Source organism: Taudactylus pleione, unplaced genomic scaffold, assembly GCF_031769625.1.
Source record: "Taudactylus pleione unplaced genomic scaffold, aTauple2 ptg000372l, whole genome shotgun sequence".
Lineage (NCBI taxonomy): Eukaryota > Metazoa > Chordata > Amphibia > Anura > Myobatrachidae > Taudactylus > Taudactylus pleione.
In genome coordinates, this window is record NW_028284773.1 from 5,375,622 (window position 1) to 5,396,202 (window position 20,581).

At 43.7% G+C, this 20,581-nt stretch overlaps 1 protein-coding gene across 2 annotated transcripts in view; it reads right to left on the bottom strand.

Annotated features, from left to right (window-relative positions):
- Positions 1-20,581, bottom strand: part of P3H2 (prolyl 3-hydroxylase 2) — a 217,419-nt gene that overhangs the window by 61,879 nt on the left and 134,959 nt on the right. The window contains exon 2 of one of the 2 annotated variants that reach the window (XM_088444720.1): positions 3,343-3,486. The exons of the other annotated variant lie outside the window; for it this stretch is intronic. Coding sequence (XP_088300846.1) covers positions 3,343-3,486 — 144 coding nt within the window. The remainder of the gene's footprint in view (positions 1-3,342; positions 3,487-20,581) is intronic. 2 annotated transcript variants of the gene reach the window in all.

The following is a 20,581-nucleotide window of genomic DNA, read 5'->3' on the forward strand; positions in this document are numbered from 1 at the left end:
CAAAAAGATGGTCGCGATGGTCTTGACCATCGGGCTTGCAATGAGACTCTTGTGGTAGGGTCTCTTCTGCCGCAAGCCCTGGAGTGCTTTTGGCTCTATCAGACAAGTGACACAAGTGATGTCAGTGGGGCCGGCCCCAGACGGTAGGCGTTCCCATGGGAACGCCTACGTCTGGCCAGCCACGTCCCCGGCACGCCCACCAAAGGGGGCGTGCTGTCACTCACCAACGACAGCACGCCCCCTTTGGTGCAAGACCCACAGCAACGGCTTGCCCGTCGCTATCCGGGTCTCGCGCATGCGCACGACGGAGCCGGGTCCATCGTGCGCATGCGCACTGGCCCAACATCGACCTGCTTGCGAGTGGGTCTGAATCAAGCCCTTTATTCGTTCATCGTTCAAAAAATCGTTCATTACACTTCAAAAAATTGTTCACTTTTTCAAGGGAAAATCTGACAGAAAATCTGACAGAAAATCATTAGTTACAAAATCGTTACGTGTGTATGCTCCTTTAAACACAGCATACAAAATGTAAGGGTGGTATATATCTCTCACATCAAGTTTTGATACATATGAAGAAAAGTGGCTTATTAATTAATGGGAGATAGGGCCTGATTCAGAGCCGCTCGTTCACTCAGAGCGATGTTTGCCCAACTGCGCATGTGTACGGATCGTTATACGCATGCGCGAACCAGTCAGTGCGGCCGAAATTTGTTTTTTCGCTAAACAGCGAATGCCTGATATTTTGAGTGACAGGAGGAGGCGTATGTGGGTGGTAACAGGGGAAGGTGCTTGAAAACGGGGAGTGGAGATCCGAACGCAGGCGTGCTTAAAGGTCAAAATGGGCATTTTAAGGGTGTGCATAATTAATATAGGAGCGTCAATGACCACGTCACTGGGTTATTTTATAGCCAGAACTGCTCGCAAGATTGTGGTAGCAAAAACCAACCACAAGAATAGTGAGCAGTTCATACGCTGGTCGATGTACTCGATTAATCTAATAAATAGCGGACATGACATAGGATGTGAGCGGCCAGGGGGTGTATTTTTCCAAAAAACTACCGCAAGTTTTGTTCGCTCGTTCAGACCTAGAGGCGTGAACAGACCTCAAAGAGCGAACGGTTCATTTGAATAGCCACCCCTATTTTCTGGATGAGCGAGCACTAATTGCGTCCGGCTCTGAATCAGGCCCATAGCCCCTTTCTCAGCAGAAACAGGTGAACGTGTATTGACACTAGTTCTTATATCTTGAGGTCCTAATTTGAATGTAATCGGTGCAGCTGTCACAATAAAATAGGTATGCACTCCTCTCAAAACAAATGTAAAAAGAGAATTAAGACTGTGCACTCAAACCATTCATAGCTGACAAATCCATGCAAATAAAGATATTTTAAATACACTTTATAAAGAACAATATTAGTTTTGAAAGAGCTAACAATAAATTAGCATCAAACTATATATAATTATAACAATCCACAGTGTCAGGGATACAGCAGCAACACCAGCATTGTAGTTCTACAATATATCGGCAAACAGTCTGAGAATGTATATAAACACAATTAATAAATGACTACTTTAGGCACGTCTGGATTTACATAAATGTAGCTAAATGTAAATATGAGCTGAAGAGAGGTGTCAAGTTCCAGCAACAATGTAGCCACTTCACAATAACACTCATGAGTTGTATCCAAGGCCAGCTAGTTACAATAAAGACCGTGCACTGGGTATATAATAATTGATGGATCCTTTGACTTTTACATGTAGAATTCAACATATTAGTGAAGAAGCGTTTCTAGTCCCAGCTGCACACGGCCGCACGTGACACTTTTCTTTAGCTCATTTTTACATTTAGCTACATTTATGTAATCACAGACATGCCTAAAGTTGTAATTTATTAATTGTGTTTATATACATTCTTATCTTGTTATTTTGTTCTTTATTATTTCTTTGTGGCAGACAGAGTCATCCATACACAATACACTGAAGCTTGGCTGATGAAGGGGTAAGTGAAGCACTAGCGCTAGCAGCCATTATTGCCACGTAGGTGAGCACAACTCACTTGCTCCAGTTAGATGTAAACTGCAGTGATAATAATTGTTCTATCCTTGCCATAATCATTTTTCCTATTGATAATTTTTGCATACTGGATACAGCTATATTACCATCTGCTCATATCCTATACAAATAGATAAAATGGCAATTATTCTTATGTATATTAAATGTGATTCGTTGTGTATGTAAAGAGCATACCGGTACTTTTCTTATTACAGTATAATAATCTCTCAGTTACTGTTTTTATTAAATACGAAAAGATTTCTAGTAATAACTCTACAGTAACTCTTCTATATGCAGTCATCAGTATATATTTCTATTGTTACTTTGGGAAACCTGCACCTTTCCTTGCACTGTTTATATTTCTCAGTAATTTAAGGCCTCCCTAATTGTTCTTATTCTGTAATAGATGTAATGAAGCAAGTGTAAAAACGCTTTTGCTATGATCATCTTCCACACTGGGTAACTCTCTTTATAGCAGGGAGAATCCAATACTACTTCGTAGCGAAATGGGTGTGACACCAAAAGGTAACTGTCAGATGTCCCAGGTATATGCAAGTGTTGGAACCTGCTAAATACAGTTAATGATTGGGAACCAGTGGAGAAAAAAAAGATCAAAGTACTAGTGTTGGTAAGTTATTCAATAAGATGATATTTTAAATGGAGAAATCTCCTTTAAATGACCAGTGGTACAGCTATAAGTGGGTAGCATACTTCTGACATGCAGCAAGTACAGCACAATTATACAAATGTTGTCTGTACTGTAGCTCAATGAAACGCCATAACGATTTACATAGAAAAACATATGTGAACAGAGAACACGCTTTAAAAGGGTTCCTAAAATTGTTATAAAGACGTTATTTCAATATAAGACAACTCACAGCAGATCCTTTATAAGGCATGAGAGCAACCATTACCTTGTTGCATTTTACACTGGAGCAAAACGTTTTTAAAAGTAATGTTACTGTAAAATGATCTACAAATATTTAACAACAATATTACAATGGGTCATAGGCGCTGACTGTGCAAAGAGCACACCGTGAAATAACTGATTTTAAAAACAGAAACAATGTAAAATCAGGTGAACAACATGACAAATTGTTACGTAAAAAGCCAAAACAAATGCAGGCGGATTGAAAGTGGTTTTAATGGCCGGTGGGAAATACATTGTAAGGAGAAACATATATTGTGTGGTTTCCTTTGATTGTTTAAACAATTACTAACCACTGTACTGTACCCTCACTAATATACAAAATACCTGGACTAAGTAATGTGTCAGCCATGTATACTTACCATATAAGCACGTCGCTCCCTGTCAATCAGTGGGACGTCCGACTGTACTTGGTAACTCTTTAAATCTTTCTGCACTTCCATATGCTCGGGATTTGCCATGAAAAATGTATGAGCAGCTTCTGAAGCCTTATCCATCTGATTTAACTGGAAAACAAAACAAAAATGCATATTATAATATAATTCTATATACACACACATCCATATACACATATATCTATTATATTTTATTCCTCCATCATTTATGGCAATAGTGACCAAGAACTCCCAGAGATTGGGGGTGAAGAAATCCCTTCACCCCCAATTTATGTATTCCACAGATTATTGTAGCTAATGAGATTACACTGCAGCACATAACATCACAGGCCACTGTGTAATAACAGCACACATACAGCTCCGGGGACAGTGTCAGGTGGAGAGTTTGACTGGAGCAATACACCTGTCAGACCGTAACGCAGGTGTCCTAAAGCGAGCTCAGGGAGGACAGAAATCTACCATAAAGCAACATATTGTCAATGCCAGAGGACTTAAACATTCTGTGGCCATGTGCCCATACTAACAATGCATTTTATTTTAAACATTCTTTTTACTGTCTACAATAGTCTATTCTTTATGCACATGTTTTTAGTTTGGTCACACTTATAAATATGAAACTAGTTTAGGCTTTATATTTGTTTTTTTTTATATAAATGTCAACAGTAAAAGTGAATTCACTATTTTAAAACTTTCTTCTCAGTTGTTTGACAGCTTGTCAGCATGTTCAGTAACTATTATCTACCTTTTGCAGGAATATCATTGAATTAAAATAAAGTGGTTGCAAAATGAGGTACAGTATGTATACGAAATTATATTATATTATATTAAGTTGGTAGTTCATAGTTGCTCATTAAATGCATGAACACACATTTAGTTATTACACCAGTGGTTCCCAAATTGTGTGCTGTGGCACCCTGGGGTGCCTCGGGACACTTGCAAGGGTGCCTCAGGTTGGTGCTCCAGCACCAAATCAAATTATTTATGGTCAATGTAAGAGTCAAAAACATAAAATATGTGGACAAACAGAAGTACAGCCCTGTCCACCACCACATAACTGAACCTAAGGATGACAGGTAAGCATCATTTACTTAATATTTTTCTGAATTTCTCAATGACAAACTTTTGGCTTAGGAGTGCCACGAAAACAACGATGATACTCTAGGGTGCCGTGATTCAAAAAAGTTTGGGAACCAATGTATTATACTGATATTAGGGTTGGATTCATTCATGCATTTCTTATGGGTACATATAACAAATAGATCATTTGAAACAAATGAAATGGGAACCTGGGTATGAGAAAGGAGGCTGCCTTGAGTTAAGTGGCTAGTACTTACCCTGCTTTCCAGTTATAATGTCACCAAGCCTGCACCTTTGCCTAATACTATTTGGTGAACAGGTTGCCCCTTCGAAGCTTACTTTACCGTTTGTTATCTACTACTGCTACTATGTACTATGTTTGGGGGTTTACATTATTATGGGGTAGCAGCAGTTGTCTGAAATTGAACTATATGCAAAAAACACTTTTTTGTAAGGACACAGTGATAAACACATCAGTAGTATTGCTCTTTACAAGGTCACTAGAAAACAGGCTTTATAACTAGAAACTGATCACTCACAGAACATTGCAGGACATGGTTTATAAACATTGCTGCATCAGCAATCATAATATCCAAGGTAGGGAGGACATGAGGGCAAAGCACATGAGGGAAGAGGACTGCTCTTGATAGCATACAGTTTACAGGGGAGGGGCAGACACATGAGTGACGCAGAGGGGATAGACATTTCCAAGTGCTTGGCAATACACTGAAACAATAATCATGATTTTTTTAAAATTCACAAGAGGAAAATATTAGATACATTAGTAAGTGAAGTACCATGTTAAACTGCCATTCTCTCACCAATATTTAACAGTACCTTCTTTACTTGATACCATGGGGAATTAATTAATAGTAATTATTGCATTTTTTCCAGGACTGCAAGTTGAAATGATAGAGTTGTTTGGTGAGGCTCTGGTTTTCCTGACATGACATCATCAACACACAATGATTCTCCTGTTCTCAATGACGTCCCATACAGAGAGCAGGTTTTCCCCTTGAGCTCTGCATTCCAAAGCTATGAGCTGTGCTGTATTACACTCAATTCCCCTCCGAATCTGGCCATTAGATCAGATTTTGTTACATTTTAAAGGATCCCTTTAGGGCTTAAGCAAACACTCTTCATACCTTCACAGAAAAGCTTCCTCTACTAACATGCTGACAAACTTATGGCATAGCTCATTGTAGCCATTTTTACAGATATTCTGTGTTTGTCAGGAAAAACAAACATTTAAGTAGTCAACTAATAAAAAGGCTCAGATGAATAAAGCTTGACAAAATAGCAACAACAACATGAGCTTAGCTTTCCTGGCTGAGATCACTGTGCCCAGAGACAAGTCAGATGTTGAGGCTTGTTTGTTATTTAATTGCACTCGGGCATCAAGCGACTAAGTGCTTTACCACACCTGTGCATATCCCACATCATAAATATGTGTTAGAACTATAACTCATGGTGTTTACCACCAGAAATGCCATTGCTGGAAGCCATTGCAAGGGAATGATCCTATCATTAGATCAGAAAACTTTCATGTTGAGGAATTGATGTTTTCACAATGATACCTCTAGTTCTGCTTTAAAAAATACTTTAAACATGTGTTTTTATTCTATCAAAGTACAAAATAATTTATAGTGAGACTGATAGTGTCACATGTCAATATGTAACCCTGCCTTCCACTAGTTACTATAACTGCCATGCTTCCACCCTCAGGATTCCATGGAGAGCACTCTGCTTGCTTCATTTTCTCGGCCAGTGGTTCTAAAACTGGGTGCCATTGGGCACTTGCAGAGGTGCCACAGCTTGGTGGAACAGGACCACATCAAATTATTTATGGTCAATGTGATAGGCAAAACCAGTGCTGGTGGCTGCCAATCATAAAATATGTGAACAAACAGAAGCACAATCCTGGGAATCGACATGAATTACCCGACAGCGGCTGCCCGACATGGGTGAAAATCCTGATCGTCCCCAGGTAAGTATTTACTAACTTAACCTCCCCCCCTAACCCTAACCCTCCTTAGGGGTGCCTAACCCTAACCTTCCCCCCAGTGCCTAACCCTAAGCCCCCCCTCTAAGTGCCTAAACCTAACCCCACTTCTCCGCCGCCTAAACCTAAGTCCCCGGGGGGTGCCTAACCCTAAGTCCCCGCATGGGGTGCCTAGCCCTAAGTCCCCCCATGGGGTGCCTAACCCTGCCTCCCCCTAGCCTAACCCTAACCACCGGGGGGGGGCCTAACCCTAAGGGGGGTATCCACTAGATGATAAAGTTGATAACGATTGAGCGATAATGATAAAATCGTTAGATAATCGTTCAAACATCGTTTGAACATCGTTTGCAAATCGTGCAGTAATTGTTTCTAACGATGTACGATGCGTGCTCCCGCTGGTCGTTTGATCGTCTCCTCCATCGACTGAACATGCAGGTCAATTTCACTTGATTGCTTACAAATCATTTACACATCGTTTACGCTGAACGATCAAACGATGAACCACTATCTGCCCACTATAGCTGAAAGCTCTCAATCACAGATTAAAACAACATAGTTTATTGTTAGATCTATTGCAAATTGTTCAGAGTGTAAGATCATATTTCAAGGGAAACTTCAAAGGAAAATCGTTAAGAGGTTGGACAGGGATAAAATCGTCTAGTGGATGCCCCCCATAAGTCCCCCCCTGGAGCCCTAAACCTAACCCACCCCCCCGCAGCTGTCCGCGCTCGGCGCCCGGCATCACTTCGATCAAGATGCCGGGCGCCGGTCTCCTGGCGTCGGTAAAATGACAGGCGTCTAGACTTAGATGCCTGTCATTTAACCCTCACCAGGATAAAGCAGTCAGGAAGCCGGCTGTCGGGATAACGTCCGCCAGCTTCCCGACTGCATACCTAATCCTGTCCACCACCACATAACTGAACCTAAGGATGACAGGCACAATTTACTTAATTTTATATTTTTCTCTGAATATATCAATAAGAAACTTTTTACTAGGGGAGTTGTGAAAAAATGCTGGTACTGTAGGGCGCCGTGATTTAAGAAACCACTGGTCTAGACTAAGATTTTAAATAAAAAATATTATGTGCAGGATTTCAGTCTGGAGTCTTGAACATATGGAATGGAAATATTTGAAACCTCAAACCAGGTGTTGGGTCCTGCCCAGGGGCGCAGAGAGCCACGCCGGGCCCGGGGGAAGGGGGCGTGGCTTGAGTCAATGAGGCCACACCTCCTCAGGATTTAAACAAATAACTAATAATTTTGCAGCACTGCGTGCTGGGGAGGGGTGCACTGTGAGTCCCTCAGCCCGGGACATAGCCAGGGGGGGCACGATCAGAGTGATCGCTCCCCTCCACAGGCATAAGAGACTGCTGTGGCTGCTGCTCATTGGCCGCGAGCAGTCTCCCCTGCAGCCCAACACACAGCAGCATGTGCTGGGCTGCAGTGAAGTAACATGGGGGGGCATTCAAGTCTCCCGGAGGCTGCAGAATGCACTGCCGTGTCCGGCTGGCGCTGCCTTCTTCTCCAGTAAAGTGGGTGACCTGGAAGGCCGATAAAGCGATTCATGCTTAAATCACATCATCATGGCCATGTCCCCTTCTTTAGAATGCCGGCAATCTCGGCATTGTAAAGCAGGGGACGGACCACGATCGCGTCGTCAAGCCCCCACTGATGTGCCAACCTGGCTGCTCCCTTCTGGAGGGTGCAGCCAGAAAATCAACAACGATTCGTAATACTGTCCATCTGAATCAGTAAGGGCTGGATGTACTAACATTGTGCGGTACATCCCGCCAGACATCGCATCCCTACTGATCGTATATGTACTAACATATGTGATCAGTACCGCAAATGGCAGCTCTTCCGATAAGAGATGTCCTTTGCGATCAGCGCTGCACCCTGGACATCCGGGTTTATGTCCTGGGAGTCCATCTGCGCATGTGCAGAGTGACGAGTCGGCGGCGGCACATGCCGGGAAAGATCTGATCGGATCACTCATACCAGCGCGATGCTGTAGAAGCCCATAGGCTTCTATAGGGTGCATTACGCTCCACATCGGAGCCTTGGCGGCCACCCAACAGTACAATAGTACATATGGAAAATGCGGTAAAACCCCGAAAATTGGGTTTTTATTGCATTTTCCATTTAGTACATCCCGGCCTATGACTGTGGAATAGGTTATGAAAAAGCTGGAACCCTTTCATACTTAAACTACGATACTTACTTTTACACTGTGGCTATAGTTGTGGCTCCAGGTCCCGGGTGACTCGGCCGCGCCGAGCGTCTTTCTCGCTCAAAAAGTGCATCTTATTTGTATAAAACTGGTAGCGACAAGACAAGACTGCATTGCTGGATTACACTGATCAATATGATGTGTGACATTTGTACATCAAAGTGAAACAAAGGGGTCCACGTACTAAAACATTCACTTATCGTGGAGAAAAAGCAGAATCTACTTTGTCTATCCTTGCAAGAGGAGGTGGCATCTAATGAGACTGTTACTAAGAAAATCCCCACCAGGGAGAGAGACATGGGCGCTGAGAGGGGAGGGAGCGAGTACAGTTTACCCGGGCTCGGGCTTGCTAGAGGCACCCGGGTCCTGCGTCGCCCCCCCCCCCTCCCTCACAGCAGCTCAGCATACAGCTTGTGGGCTGTGGCGGGGGAGCGATCACACTGATCGTGCCCCCCCCAGAGCACGGCGCTGCAAAAGTGGGTTGTTTATTTATTTTTTGGCAAGGGGGCATGGCCACACCCTGCGATTAGGCCACGCCCCCTCCTTTACCGGGGCCTGGTTGGGCTCTCTACGGCCCTGGAGAGTGAACCCCCATGGCAGTGACATCAGGGTGGCATTTTGTATTGTCTGTACTGTGGACTCACCTCTCTACCTTCCTGTGCAGCAGAAACTATTATTTTTTGTTAAAACTTTATTGGCAAGTGGACAAAGTGAAAGAGAGGTCACTTCCTGTATCACCAGTGAGGAAAGGCAGACAACGACAGCTAGATGTAATAAAGCCGCTGATGGGGAAGACAGCTGACAGTAAGGGACCTCTTTCCTTAGTAACACCTGGGTCACTTAGCACTGCTATAGGTGCCCATGGCGGCTCGATGTTCCAGCCTGCTGTCAGCGCTAGAAGCGATATGTTCAGAATTTTTTTCTGCCATTTCATTGGCCCTCTCATCTCCCCTTAGTACATGGACCCGTGCCTGGATCTGTGTAAGGGGCTCCAATGTGAGCGGCCGTGGCTTTTCCTCGCTCCAAGTTCTGTTGTTCTTAATCTGTGTCTTTATGACTGTGTAAAACCAACTCCTTTCCATCAATAGTTTTTTATTAGAAATTTGTCCGTGAATCACGGAAGGGAAGGGGTACAGAAAGGAGAAAAGGAGGGGGGGGAATCAGAAAAAATAACAACATTTCCAAACATACACACAATGTATAAGAGACAAATGGTATTAGTGGCAAGCTAATCACATATCCGATGATTACATTATAGTAAAACAATATTAGTATATGAGACCACAACCAAACCTCTCAACAAGATGGGGAACTAAGGGGTTTCTAGGAGAAGTAATGCACCTTCCCCAGCTGTAGTAAACTTAGACTAACTGGACCACTTCACTAAAGGGGAAGAAATCGAAGAGGAGTATGGTAGCCCTACAGTTTCCATTAAAAAAGTAAAATGGATCTTACTGATTATTTTAGAGAGGGGGGGAGGATATGAACATTTCCAGTGTTGAGCAATATCTGCTCTCGTGGCAATGAATATATGTCCTAGAACGTAGCAATCCGCCGTAGATAGCCCCGAAGGGTAGATATGTAGTAATGCCAAAGCAGGGGACTCCTGGAGGCGTACTTGTAGAACTTTATAGGCTAATGTGAACACCTCGTTCCATAGGTGTCATATACGGGAGCAGCTCCAGAATATATGGAATAAATCGCCTATTTCCATACAGTTTCTCCAGCAAAAATTCGATTGAGAATGCCAAATGTTATGTAGTTTAGCTGGTGTGAAGTCTCTGCAGCAATTTATATTGCATTTCAAGGTGGTTATGGCATCTGGAGAAGCGGTGGGCTGTTAAGTATATAGATTCCCACTGGTGGGGTGTAAATGTGGTTTGTAAGTCAGCTTCCCACTGAAGTTGCGTAGAAGATTTACCCGTTTCCTCTCTATCTTGGTATAGGGAGTACCAAAACCGTATTGAACCTCTGGAGTTCCCCGTTGACAATCTAGATAGGATGTGGGCAGGCGGAAGGTGTAGGGAGCCCGGAATTTTAAACATACTCAATAACCAGTGGTACAGTCAGGTCAATAAATATTGGGACATTGACAGAATTTTCAGATTTTGGCCTCTATTCACCACCACAATGGTTTTGAAATGAAACAAACAAGATGTGCTTTAACTGCAGACTTTCAGATTTAATTTGAGGGTAATTACATCCAAATCGGGTGAACGGTGTAGGAATTACAACAGTTTCAATATGTGCCTCCCACTTTTTAAGGGACCAAAAATAATGGGACTATCAACTCAAAAGCTATTTTATGGACAGGTGTGAGCTATTCCCTCGTTATTTCATTATCAATTAAGCAGGTAAAAGGTCTGGAGTTGATTATAGGTGTGACATTTGCATTTGGAATCAGTTGCTATCAACTCTCAATATGAGATCCAAAGAGCTGTCACTATCAGTGAAGCAAGCCATCATTAGGCTGAAAAATCAAAACAAACCCATCAGAGAGATAGCAAAAACATTAGGTGTGGCCAAATCAACTGTTTGGAACATTCTTAAAAAGAAAGAACGCACCGGAGAGCTCAGCAACACCAAAAGACCCGGAAGACCACGGAAAGCAACTGTGGTGGATGACAAAAGAATTATTTCCTTGGTGAAGAAAAACCCCTTCACAACAGTTGGCCAAATCAAGAACACTCTCCAGGAGGTAGGTGTATATGTGTCAAAGTCAACAATCAAGAGAAGACTTCACAAGAGTGAATATAGAGGGTTCACCACAAGATGCAAACCATTGGTGAGCCACAAAAACAGGAAGACCAGATTAGAGTTTGCCAAACAACATGTAAAAAAGCCATTACAGTTCTGGAACAACATCCTATGGACAGATAAGACAAACATCAACTTGTACCAGAGTGATGGCAAGAGAAGAGAAGGAAAGGAACTGCTCATGATCCTCATCAGTGAAGCAGGGTGGTGGTAGTGTCATGACATGGGCATGTATGGCTGCCAATGGAACTGGTTCCCTTGTATTTATTGATGATGTGACTGCTGACAAAGGCCCTCATTCAGAGCCACTCGCTATCGGCAGTACGCTCGTTCCGAGCGATGTTTGCACATCTGCGCATGCGTACGGTTTTTAGTACGCATGCGCGAACCAGTCAGTGCGGCCGAAAATCATTTGTACGCAATATAGCGAGTGCCTGCTATTTTGAGTGACAGAATGAGGCGTATGTGGGTGGTAACAGGGGAAGGTGCTTGAAAACGGGGAGTGGAGATCCGATCGCAGGCGTGCTTAAAGGTCAAAACGGGCGTTTTATGGGTGTGCATAATTAATATAGCAGCGTCAATGACCACGTCACTTGGTTTTTTTTAACTCAGAACTGCTCGCAAAATAGCGGTTGAAAAAACCAACCACAAGAATAGCGAGCAGTTCATATCCTGTTCGATGTACTCGATTAATCTAATAAATAGCGGACATGACGTATGGTGCGAGCGGCCAGGGGGCGTTTTTAAGAAATAAAAGAGCGTATGTTTTGCTCGCTCGTTCAGACTTAGAGGTGTGAACAGACTGCAATGTGCGAACGGATCATTTGCATAGCCACCCCTTGTTTTTGAACGAAAGACCGTAAATAGCGAACGGCTCTGAATCAGGCCCAAAAGCAGCAGAATGAATTCTGAAGTGTTTCGGACAATATTATATGCTCATATTCAGTCAAGTGCTTCAGAACTCATTGGACGGCGCTTCACAGTGCAGATGGACAATGACCCAAAGCATACTGCAAAAGCAACCAAAGAGTTTTTTAAGGCTAAAAAGTGGAATGTTATGCAATGGCCAAGTCAATCCCCTGACCTGAATCCGATTGAGCATGCATTTCACTTGATGAAGACAAAACTGAAGGGAAAATGCCCCAAGAACAAGCAGGAACTGAAGACATTTGCAGTAGAGGCCTGGCAGAGCATCACCAGGTATGAAACCCAGCGTCTGGTGATGTCTATGCGTTCCAGACTTCAGGCTGTAATTGCCTGCAAAGGATTTGCAACAAAGTATTAAAAAGTGAAAGTTAGATTTAGGATTGTTTAGTTTGTCCCATTACTTTTGGCCCCATAAAAAGTGGGAGGCACATATAGAAACCGTTGTAATTTCTACACCGTTCACCTGATTTGGATGTAATTACTCTCAAATTAAATCTGAAAGTCTGCAGTAAATCACATCTTGTTTGTTTCATTTCAAAGCCATTGTGGTGGTGAATAGAGGCCAAAATATGAAAATTCTGTCAATGTCCCAATATTTATGGACCTGACTGTATATACGGGTATACGTAAATAATTCCCTCTGTGGTAGGTTGTATTGTAGCTGAAGGGAGGAAAAAGTTCTGATTGATCTATTGTTAATCAGATCAGAGATAGAGGAAATACCACAGGCTTGCCATTGAGAAATGCTTAAATCAGGAATTAAATGTGAAAGGGTTCCTAAGGAGAGGTTACCGGTTGGTAGAGAAAGACCCCTAGCAGAGATTGCAGTTAGATTTAAGGCTATTAATGAGTCTACCACGGCTCGAGGAGTGTCTTTCGCCACAGGGCGCAGTTGTTTGGGTGTCCGCAGAAACTCCCAAAGGGGGTATGAGCATAGTTCCCTCTCCAAATCTACCCATGGTTTGGTCCCAGGGGGAAGGGACCAGTCACCTATCTGAGCCACTAGGCAAGCATAATGATAAGCAAACAGATCGGGGACCTCAAGCCCACCCAGCTTGCGCTGTCTAGTTAACCTAGAGTAAGCAATCCTAGGGGTCTTTCCCCTCCATATATATTTCAGAATTATAGAGTGGAGCTGTCGAATATAGTTTTTTGGAACTAGATAAGGGATTGCTCAGAACAAATACATAAGCTTTGGTAAAATCGACATTTTGAACGCTGCCAGTCTACCCAACCAAGATATTTCAAAACCTACCCAGCGTTTCAATAAGTCATCTATATGGATCAAAAGGGGCTTAAAATTTAATTCTGCTAGGTTAGACATAGTGTTAGATATGTGTATCCCTAGATATGATATGGAGTTCTCCTTCCATATATATTTGAAATTTGTTTTAAGTCCTGTCAATATTTCAGATGGGATATGGAAAGGCAAGGCCTCTGTTTTAGTAGTGTTAAGTTTATAGAATGACGAAACGCTATATTGGTCTATGATGTTGTGTAAAGTTGGTAGTGAAGAGCATGGGTCTGTAACGAATAGGATTACGTCATCCGCAAACAAGCTCAGTTTATGTATTGAAGGGCCCACCTTGATACCCGGGAATGCGTTAGAATCTCGAATTGTAGCGGCAAATGGCTTGACGGCCAGGATGTACATAAATGGGGAGAGGGGGCAGCCCTGTCGAGTACCATTTGTTATCTCAAAAATTGGAGATGAAAATCCATTGCTCAAGACAGACGCCGAAGGGCAGCTGTAGAGTGCTGAAATTGAGGTCGCTATTTCCCCCTGGAACCCAAATCTCACTAAAACGGCATTGAGAAAATCCCAGTTTAAACGGTCAAACGCCTTTTCGGCGTCAAGGGAAAGAAGTAAAGCCTCGCGTTTTTCCCTGAGTAAGAGTTCGGCAAGGTCGTATACTCTACGGGTATTGTCGGATGTTTGTCTACCATGAACGAATCCTGCCTGGTCCGGATGGATTAATTTTGGAATATAGGGGGAAAGTCTATTAGCGATTAATTTAGAGTAGATTTTCATGTTGGTATTGAGTAATGCAATGGGTCTATAACTCTGGCAAAGGGAGGGATCCTTCCCCTGCTTATGGATAGTGATTATTTGGGCTTGGAGCATTTCCTTAGGGAGGGAGCCCGTTTTAGTAGTGTCCAAAAACAGATCTCTAAGTATAGGGGATAGCTCTGTTGCAAATTTTTTGTAGAAAGAGTTTGTGAATCCATCCGGACCAGGAGCCTTTTCTGAAGGCAAGGAGCTAATCACCCCCAAAAGCTCTTCAGTGGACCATGCCGAGTTAAGGGATTCTAGATCCTCCTCGCTCAATACAGGGAGTTCCAAGTCCCTCAGAAAAGAAGAAATAAGGGTGTCGCTAGGTTGAGGGATTGAAGAGTCATCTTTTAAGTTATACAACTTCCCATAGTACCTAGAAAATTCTCTAGCTATATCAGAGGGATTTAGAAGGATTCGTCCATCAGGGGATCGTAAAGATTTAATTCTGTTTCTAGCGTGTCTAGTTCGAAGTTTGCTAGCTAAAAACTTGCCAGATCTGTTCCCCAAGGTATAAAACCTTTGTTGCATTTTAGTATAGGCCGATTGCATACGGGATAGGAACATCTTATGTAACTGATTTCTAATAGAGACTAGTTCTCTTTTGAGCACTCTAGAGGGTTGAGTCCAATTCAGTGACTCCACCTGTTGGAGCCTTTCCTCTAGAGCCGTCTGTTTGTTAAGATATTGCCTTCGAAGCCTAGCTCCCGTCTGAATGGCTACCCCTCTTAAAACAGCTTTCAAGGCACACCAAAAGGTAGGGCATGAGGTATTGAGAGGGGAGTTAGTCTCTAAGTAAGTTGATATGGCTTCAGATAGTGCAGCAACCGCCTCTGGGGAGGACAATAAGTAGCTAGGGAATCTCCATTGTCTAGGGGGCAAAGTAGACTGGGAGAGATTCCACGTTCATGTCACCGCGGCATGATCCGACCATACTACTGGGACAATGGTAGATTTAAGGGTGTGCTGCAGCGTCCACTTATCTGTTAATATGTAGTCAATACGAGAGTAAGAATTGTGTACGTGAGAAAAATATGTGTAGTCTTGAGGCGAATATGTCCTCCATTAGTCGTATAGCTCAAACTCAGCGAGTAAGCGCCGCAGTGCTCCAGCAGGACTTCCCCTCCCAGAGTGACCTTGAGCTAGTGGAGTTCTGTCAAGCCTATCATCCAACACCAGATTAAGGTCACCCATTAGTACTAAATGTCCCTGTCTGACCTTTTGAAGTATTTCTAGGAATTTGCATAGGAAGGTCGCTTGACGTGAGTTGGGGGCATAGATCGAAACTAGTGTGATCATTTTATCCTCTAATTTCCCAATTATGATGAGGTATCGGCCATCTTTATCTGCTATCTTTGATATTAGTTCAAACTGCACTGAATGATGGAGCAAAATAGCCACCCCATTTCTTTTAAAGGGACCATTAGCATAGTAGGCCGTAGGATATCTGGTATTGCTAATGACTGGGGGGGCTAATGAGGAGAAATGAGATCCTGGAGGGCGACTATTTTAGCTTTTCTTTTGTGAAATGTATCAAGAGCAAGACGTCGTTTATTAGGGGAATTAAGGCCATGTGTGTTTAAACTGAAAAACATAACCATAGGGTACAGTAGGAAGCTGATATGAACATAAAAACAGTAAAAGTCCTGATTCCCAAATGGAAGGGGGGGGGGATATAAGGGCAGCACAGGATACAAGGTGTGGGGGGGAGGGTAGTAGAAAAACTGAAATGACCCAGAGAAAAAATTTGGGTCATAGTGTTTGTCTCCGGGATACTTTGGAGACAAAACCGAAATAAGAAGAACAATGGGGTGGTGGTCGACAAAAGGCTCACCCATACAGTAATCTAATCAACATAAATAACTGTAATTGTTGAGAATTATAGGGATCAAAATAAACATCTGACCGGTTCTATAGTTTAACTAAACAATCCTATAGAATATGGGCCATTGAGAAATGGCAATAACATCACTACCAATATTACCTGGAAACTGACTAAATAGTGAATAATAATCTAACATCAATAAACATAATAAATGTCTAGCGGAATTGAGTAGATGTAGATCACAATAGAAAAATAATGTGCAGTTTCCAGGATCAACAGAGTTTCGATTTTTATAACAGGATCTTGTAACTTAAAAATACAACATATATAATGGCGCTAGAAAGGTGCCGCTAGCAAATGAAAGAGAGACATTGAGATATCTAGTGATAGATAAACAACTTACCGTATCCATATTTGTCTCTGGGAATGAATCAGATCTATAACACTATATACTCGCACCTAGAGGTAACTTAACTAAGAGTTGGAATCGTCATACCAGTGACTTTTAGATGACATTACAGTCCCGAAGGTTCAATCAGAAGAGGTAGATTTAGTAGTTCAAATAGGAATGTCCCAGTCTGCTAGAAGCTTGACTCCAGCTTCAATAGAAGAAATCACGTAAGTGGAGGACTCGTATTATAGCAGAATCTTGACAGGGAATCCCCATCGATAAGAGATGTCGTTTTCTCGGAGAGCAGCAGTTATAGCGTGATATGAGCGTCTTTTAGCTAGAGTGTAGGGGGATAGATCTGGAAAAATTTGTAAGCCACCCAAAGCGTCGGAGCCTTCCGCCAATCTTGCCGCCTTTAGAATATTTTCCTTAACGTGGAAAAAATGAATCCTCATTAGGGTGTCTCTGGGGAAATTAGAAGATCCCCCCCTTGGTCTCGGCAAGCGGTGTATTCGATCGATAAGCAGATCATGGTCAGACGCTGATGGGAGTAGTTTCTGGAAGAGCTTGATCACGTATTCCTGAAGCTCGCCATGCGCGACAGAGTCTGGGATGCCTCTGATTTTTAGATTGTTTCTTCTTGACCTGTCCTCGAGGTCTGCCAATTTATCTCTGGTGGAAGTCATCTCGGTTTGTAGCTCAGAATGGGCTGCAAGAAGGTCATTGTGGCATTCCACCAACTCCTGCATCTTGCACTCTAAGTGGTCTGTACGTCCCGCTATTCCCACAATATCCGCCCGGAGAGATTGGACCGAAGTTTCCAAACCTGTGAGAATATCTGTTCGAAAAGCGGTAAACAGCTGTAACATTGTCTGGGTGGTGAGAGGAGCCGAAGGATCCAAATCCAGACCCACTGCTGCCTGTGGAGGGGATCCCATTGTCAAAGGCATTACCGCAGACCCTGAGGGTTTCACCGGAGTTGATGTTAGTGTTTCATTTCTGGGAACTGTTGGCTTTGGGAATTGGATAGGTGCTGGCTGATGGGGTTTTTTCCCTCCTTTCTTCGTCGGCATTGTGTTAGATGAATGCAAAATCAGGGCACCAGGAGTGAATTTAGGCAGATAGAGAACCTGAGATGATAGTGTTAGATCCGGTCGTCAGAACATTACTGTATGGGTGAGTTAATAATCAGTCCATTATAAGAGACATCCAGTCCCGGACCCGCTCATCGGGCGTTATCATGTGGGATTACATATTCAGGATTCAATAGAGCAATTGTAGAAAATCCACTAACCTGAAGGCTTTCACAGAGAGGTTACAGGAGTATGACAGGAGTCGATCTCACAATGTCTGCCTGTAGAAGTATGTCTAAAGCATCAAAGATGGCATAGTATCTTGTAGTTTAATGTAAGCTCTCACCTCAGGATAAAGGCAGGCAAGGCTATGCTCAATAATAGCTGGGTGGCCTTTTACCCTGGATTTTTAACTGTACAGGGCGCCTTGTATGAGATCGTGCATGCGCATTGGGCTGCACTGTGTACTCTAGTCCCCGGCTTCAGGTGAACGCTAGGGCGCGATGTGTTTCACCCAAGATCTCCCCACAGGCAGCTCCAGGGTGCCGGCAGCGGCACCAACCCCCGAGCGCTCGACAGGCTAAAGGGAGGAGGCCGCGGCACGGAGCAGGAGGCAGCTCAGAAAGCGGAGGTGGGAGTAGCAAGATGGCGCCGGCGGGTGCTGCGCTGAGCACTCGGCGCTTGTATTAGGTCCGCTCCGGGGCTCCCCGCTTCAGACCAGCGGCTCCACTAGATGGCCCAGAAGGTAAAGGGGAGATGTAGTCCCCTCCGGGATTCGGGGGGAAGGTTAGTGCGGGATCCGGGGTCCTTCAGTCGTGTGCTACAGCGGAGCTCAGGATGTAAGCGTCCGCCATCTTAGCTTGCTCGGCCACGCCCCTAAAACCAACTCCTGTGCAGTTAATGTCACAGCCCAGCACGGCTTTTCACCGATTCTGCGATGTGTACAAGACACAAAATTTTTAAATACGGTACGCTACTCCTCTCAGAGCAGCTCAGTCGCATTTCGTGCCGTATGGCGTATATAGATGCTATGGGGGCAGACTTATTAAAGCTTCTAAAACAGACAAAAATGGTTGTGTTGCCCACAGCAAAATCAAATCATGTCTATCATTTTCTAGGATTCAATAAAGAAATGATAGCTAGCTGTTTGGGTAACACCCCCACTTTTCATTTTTAGAAACTTTAGTAAATCTACCTCTAAGTGTATGAGGACACATCTGTAATACTTTCAGATACATTAAAACCAAATGAATGTTAGGCAAAGGATGAAGCAATCTGTACCATTGTAAATATCACGTGGTGTAACTAAAGTAATGTGATTGATCTGTAATGTAGTGTTGAGAAACACTTGGAATGAAAAATATGGTATGTCCTATATGTAAATTTACCAACATGGGACTACATGTCCCAGTCACATGTATGACTCCCAAACCACCTCCCTTGAATTGCTGAGTGCTCCACTGGCAGATGGAGAGACAGCCCAACTTCCCAGCGGCCTCCTTAAATTAGGACTGTCCTGCTGTCCCAACAGTTGGCACCTTTGTACCATTTGCCGAGGAAGGGGATTGGCCAAGGCCCATTATTGTGGAATGGCTGCATACACTGCTTGGCTCCATTTGCAGCAGACCAATGCTGATGTGTATGATCTGACTAGAAGGATTGTACAGGAATGATAAATATAGCCTTGTATATTTTATTTAATAGTTTACTTTCTAATAAACAGCATAAATCATGTCAAATAGTCTACAAAGCTATGAAGACGCAACATCTCTGAACAAGTTGAAGAACTCATTTACAGTATTTTTTGAACAAGTACAATAAGTATTAGTAATGTTAAATCCTACTTATAAAGGGTGTTGTCAGGATGAGGCAGCTTTTAAATTTTGCCCTCCAGCCTGTTTATTAACATCACCTACATGCCTATGCATAGCCTATATAGGTGTTCAATGATATGAAGAAATAATGTGTTATGATCACCCTATTAAGGTCATGGTTTAGCATCTTTCTGAGGTATTGTAAACTGTATACAGGTATTACATCTTTACACTATAACCAGGGCCTGGTGTTACATATACGCTGGTTACGCAGGCGAGTAGGGCGCCACCTAGAGGAGGGCGCCCTGACCCGGCCGCGTCCAGTGACATGCAAAGGGGCCTCAGGGGGACGACCGCTGCCGTCGCTGCCACACCAGTCCCCCGCCACTAGTCCTCTGCTGCCGCTGTTAAGGACAACCTGGAGCCAGCAGGTAAGTCTGAGTGGGGGGCTGTAATGTAGGGGGCTGGGCTGTGATGAGGGGCTATGATGTGGGGAGTGAGAGGGGCTATGATGAGGGGCTGTGATGGAGGGGCTGTGAAGAGGGGATATGAAGGGCTGTGATGGAGGGGTTGTGATAAGGGGGATATAGGGACTGTGATGGGGGGATATGAGGGACTGTGATGAGGGGAGTGAGAGGGGCTGTGATGAGGGAGCTGTGATGAGGGGGGCAGTGGTGAGGGGTGCTGTGAGGGGCTGTGGTAAGGGGTGCTGTGATGAGAGGGGCTGTGATGACTGGGGTTGTGGTAAGAGGTGCTATGAGGGGCTGTAATGAGAGGTGCTGGGCTGTGAGGGGCTCTATGGGGGGGAAGGGGGGAATGAGTGTGCTGAGTTGAAGGTCCACTAAGGGGCGCCAAAATCTATATCCGCTCACCCAAAAAAATTGGCTCGGGCGGCCCTGACTATAACCGTATAGGTCCTCTAAGCTCAGTTGCTAACAGCCCCACATTAACAATACTATCGCACATATGCCTTTAGCTGCTGTTTTGAGAACACTACATTTGCCATTTATATATTTAAATATGACATAACTTCAATGCATGTCATGACAATAGATTG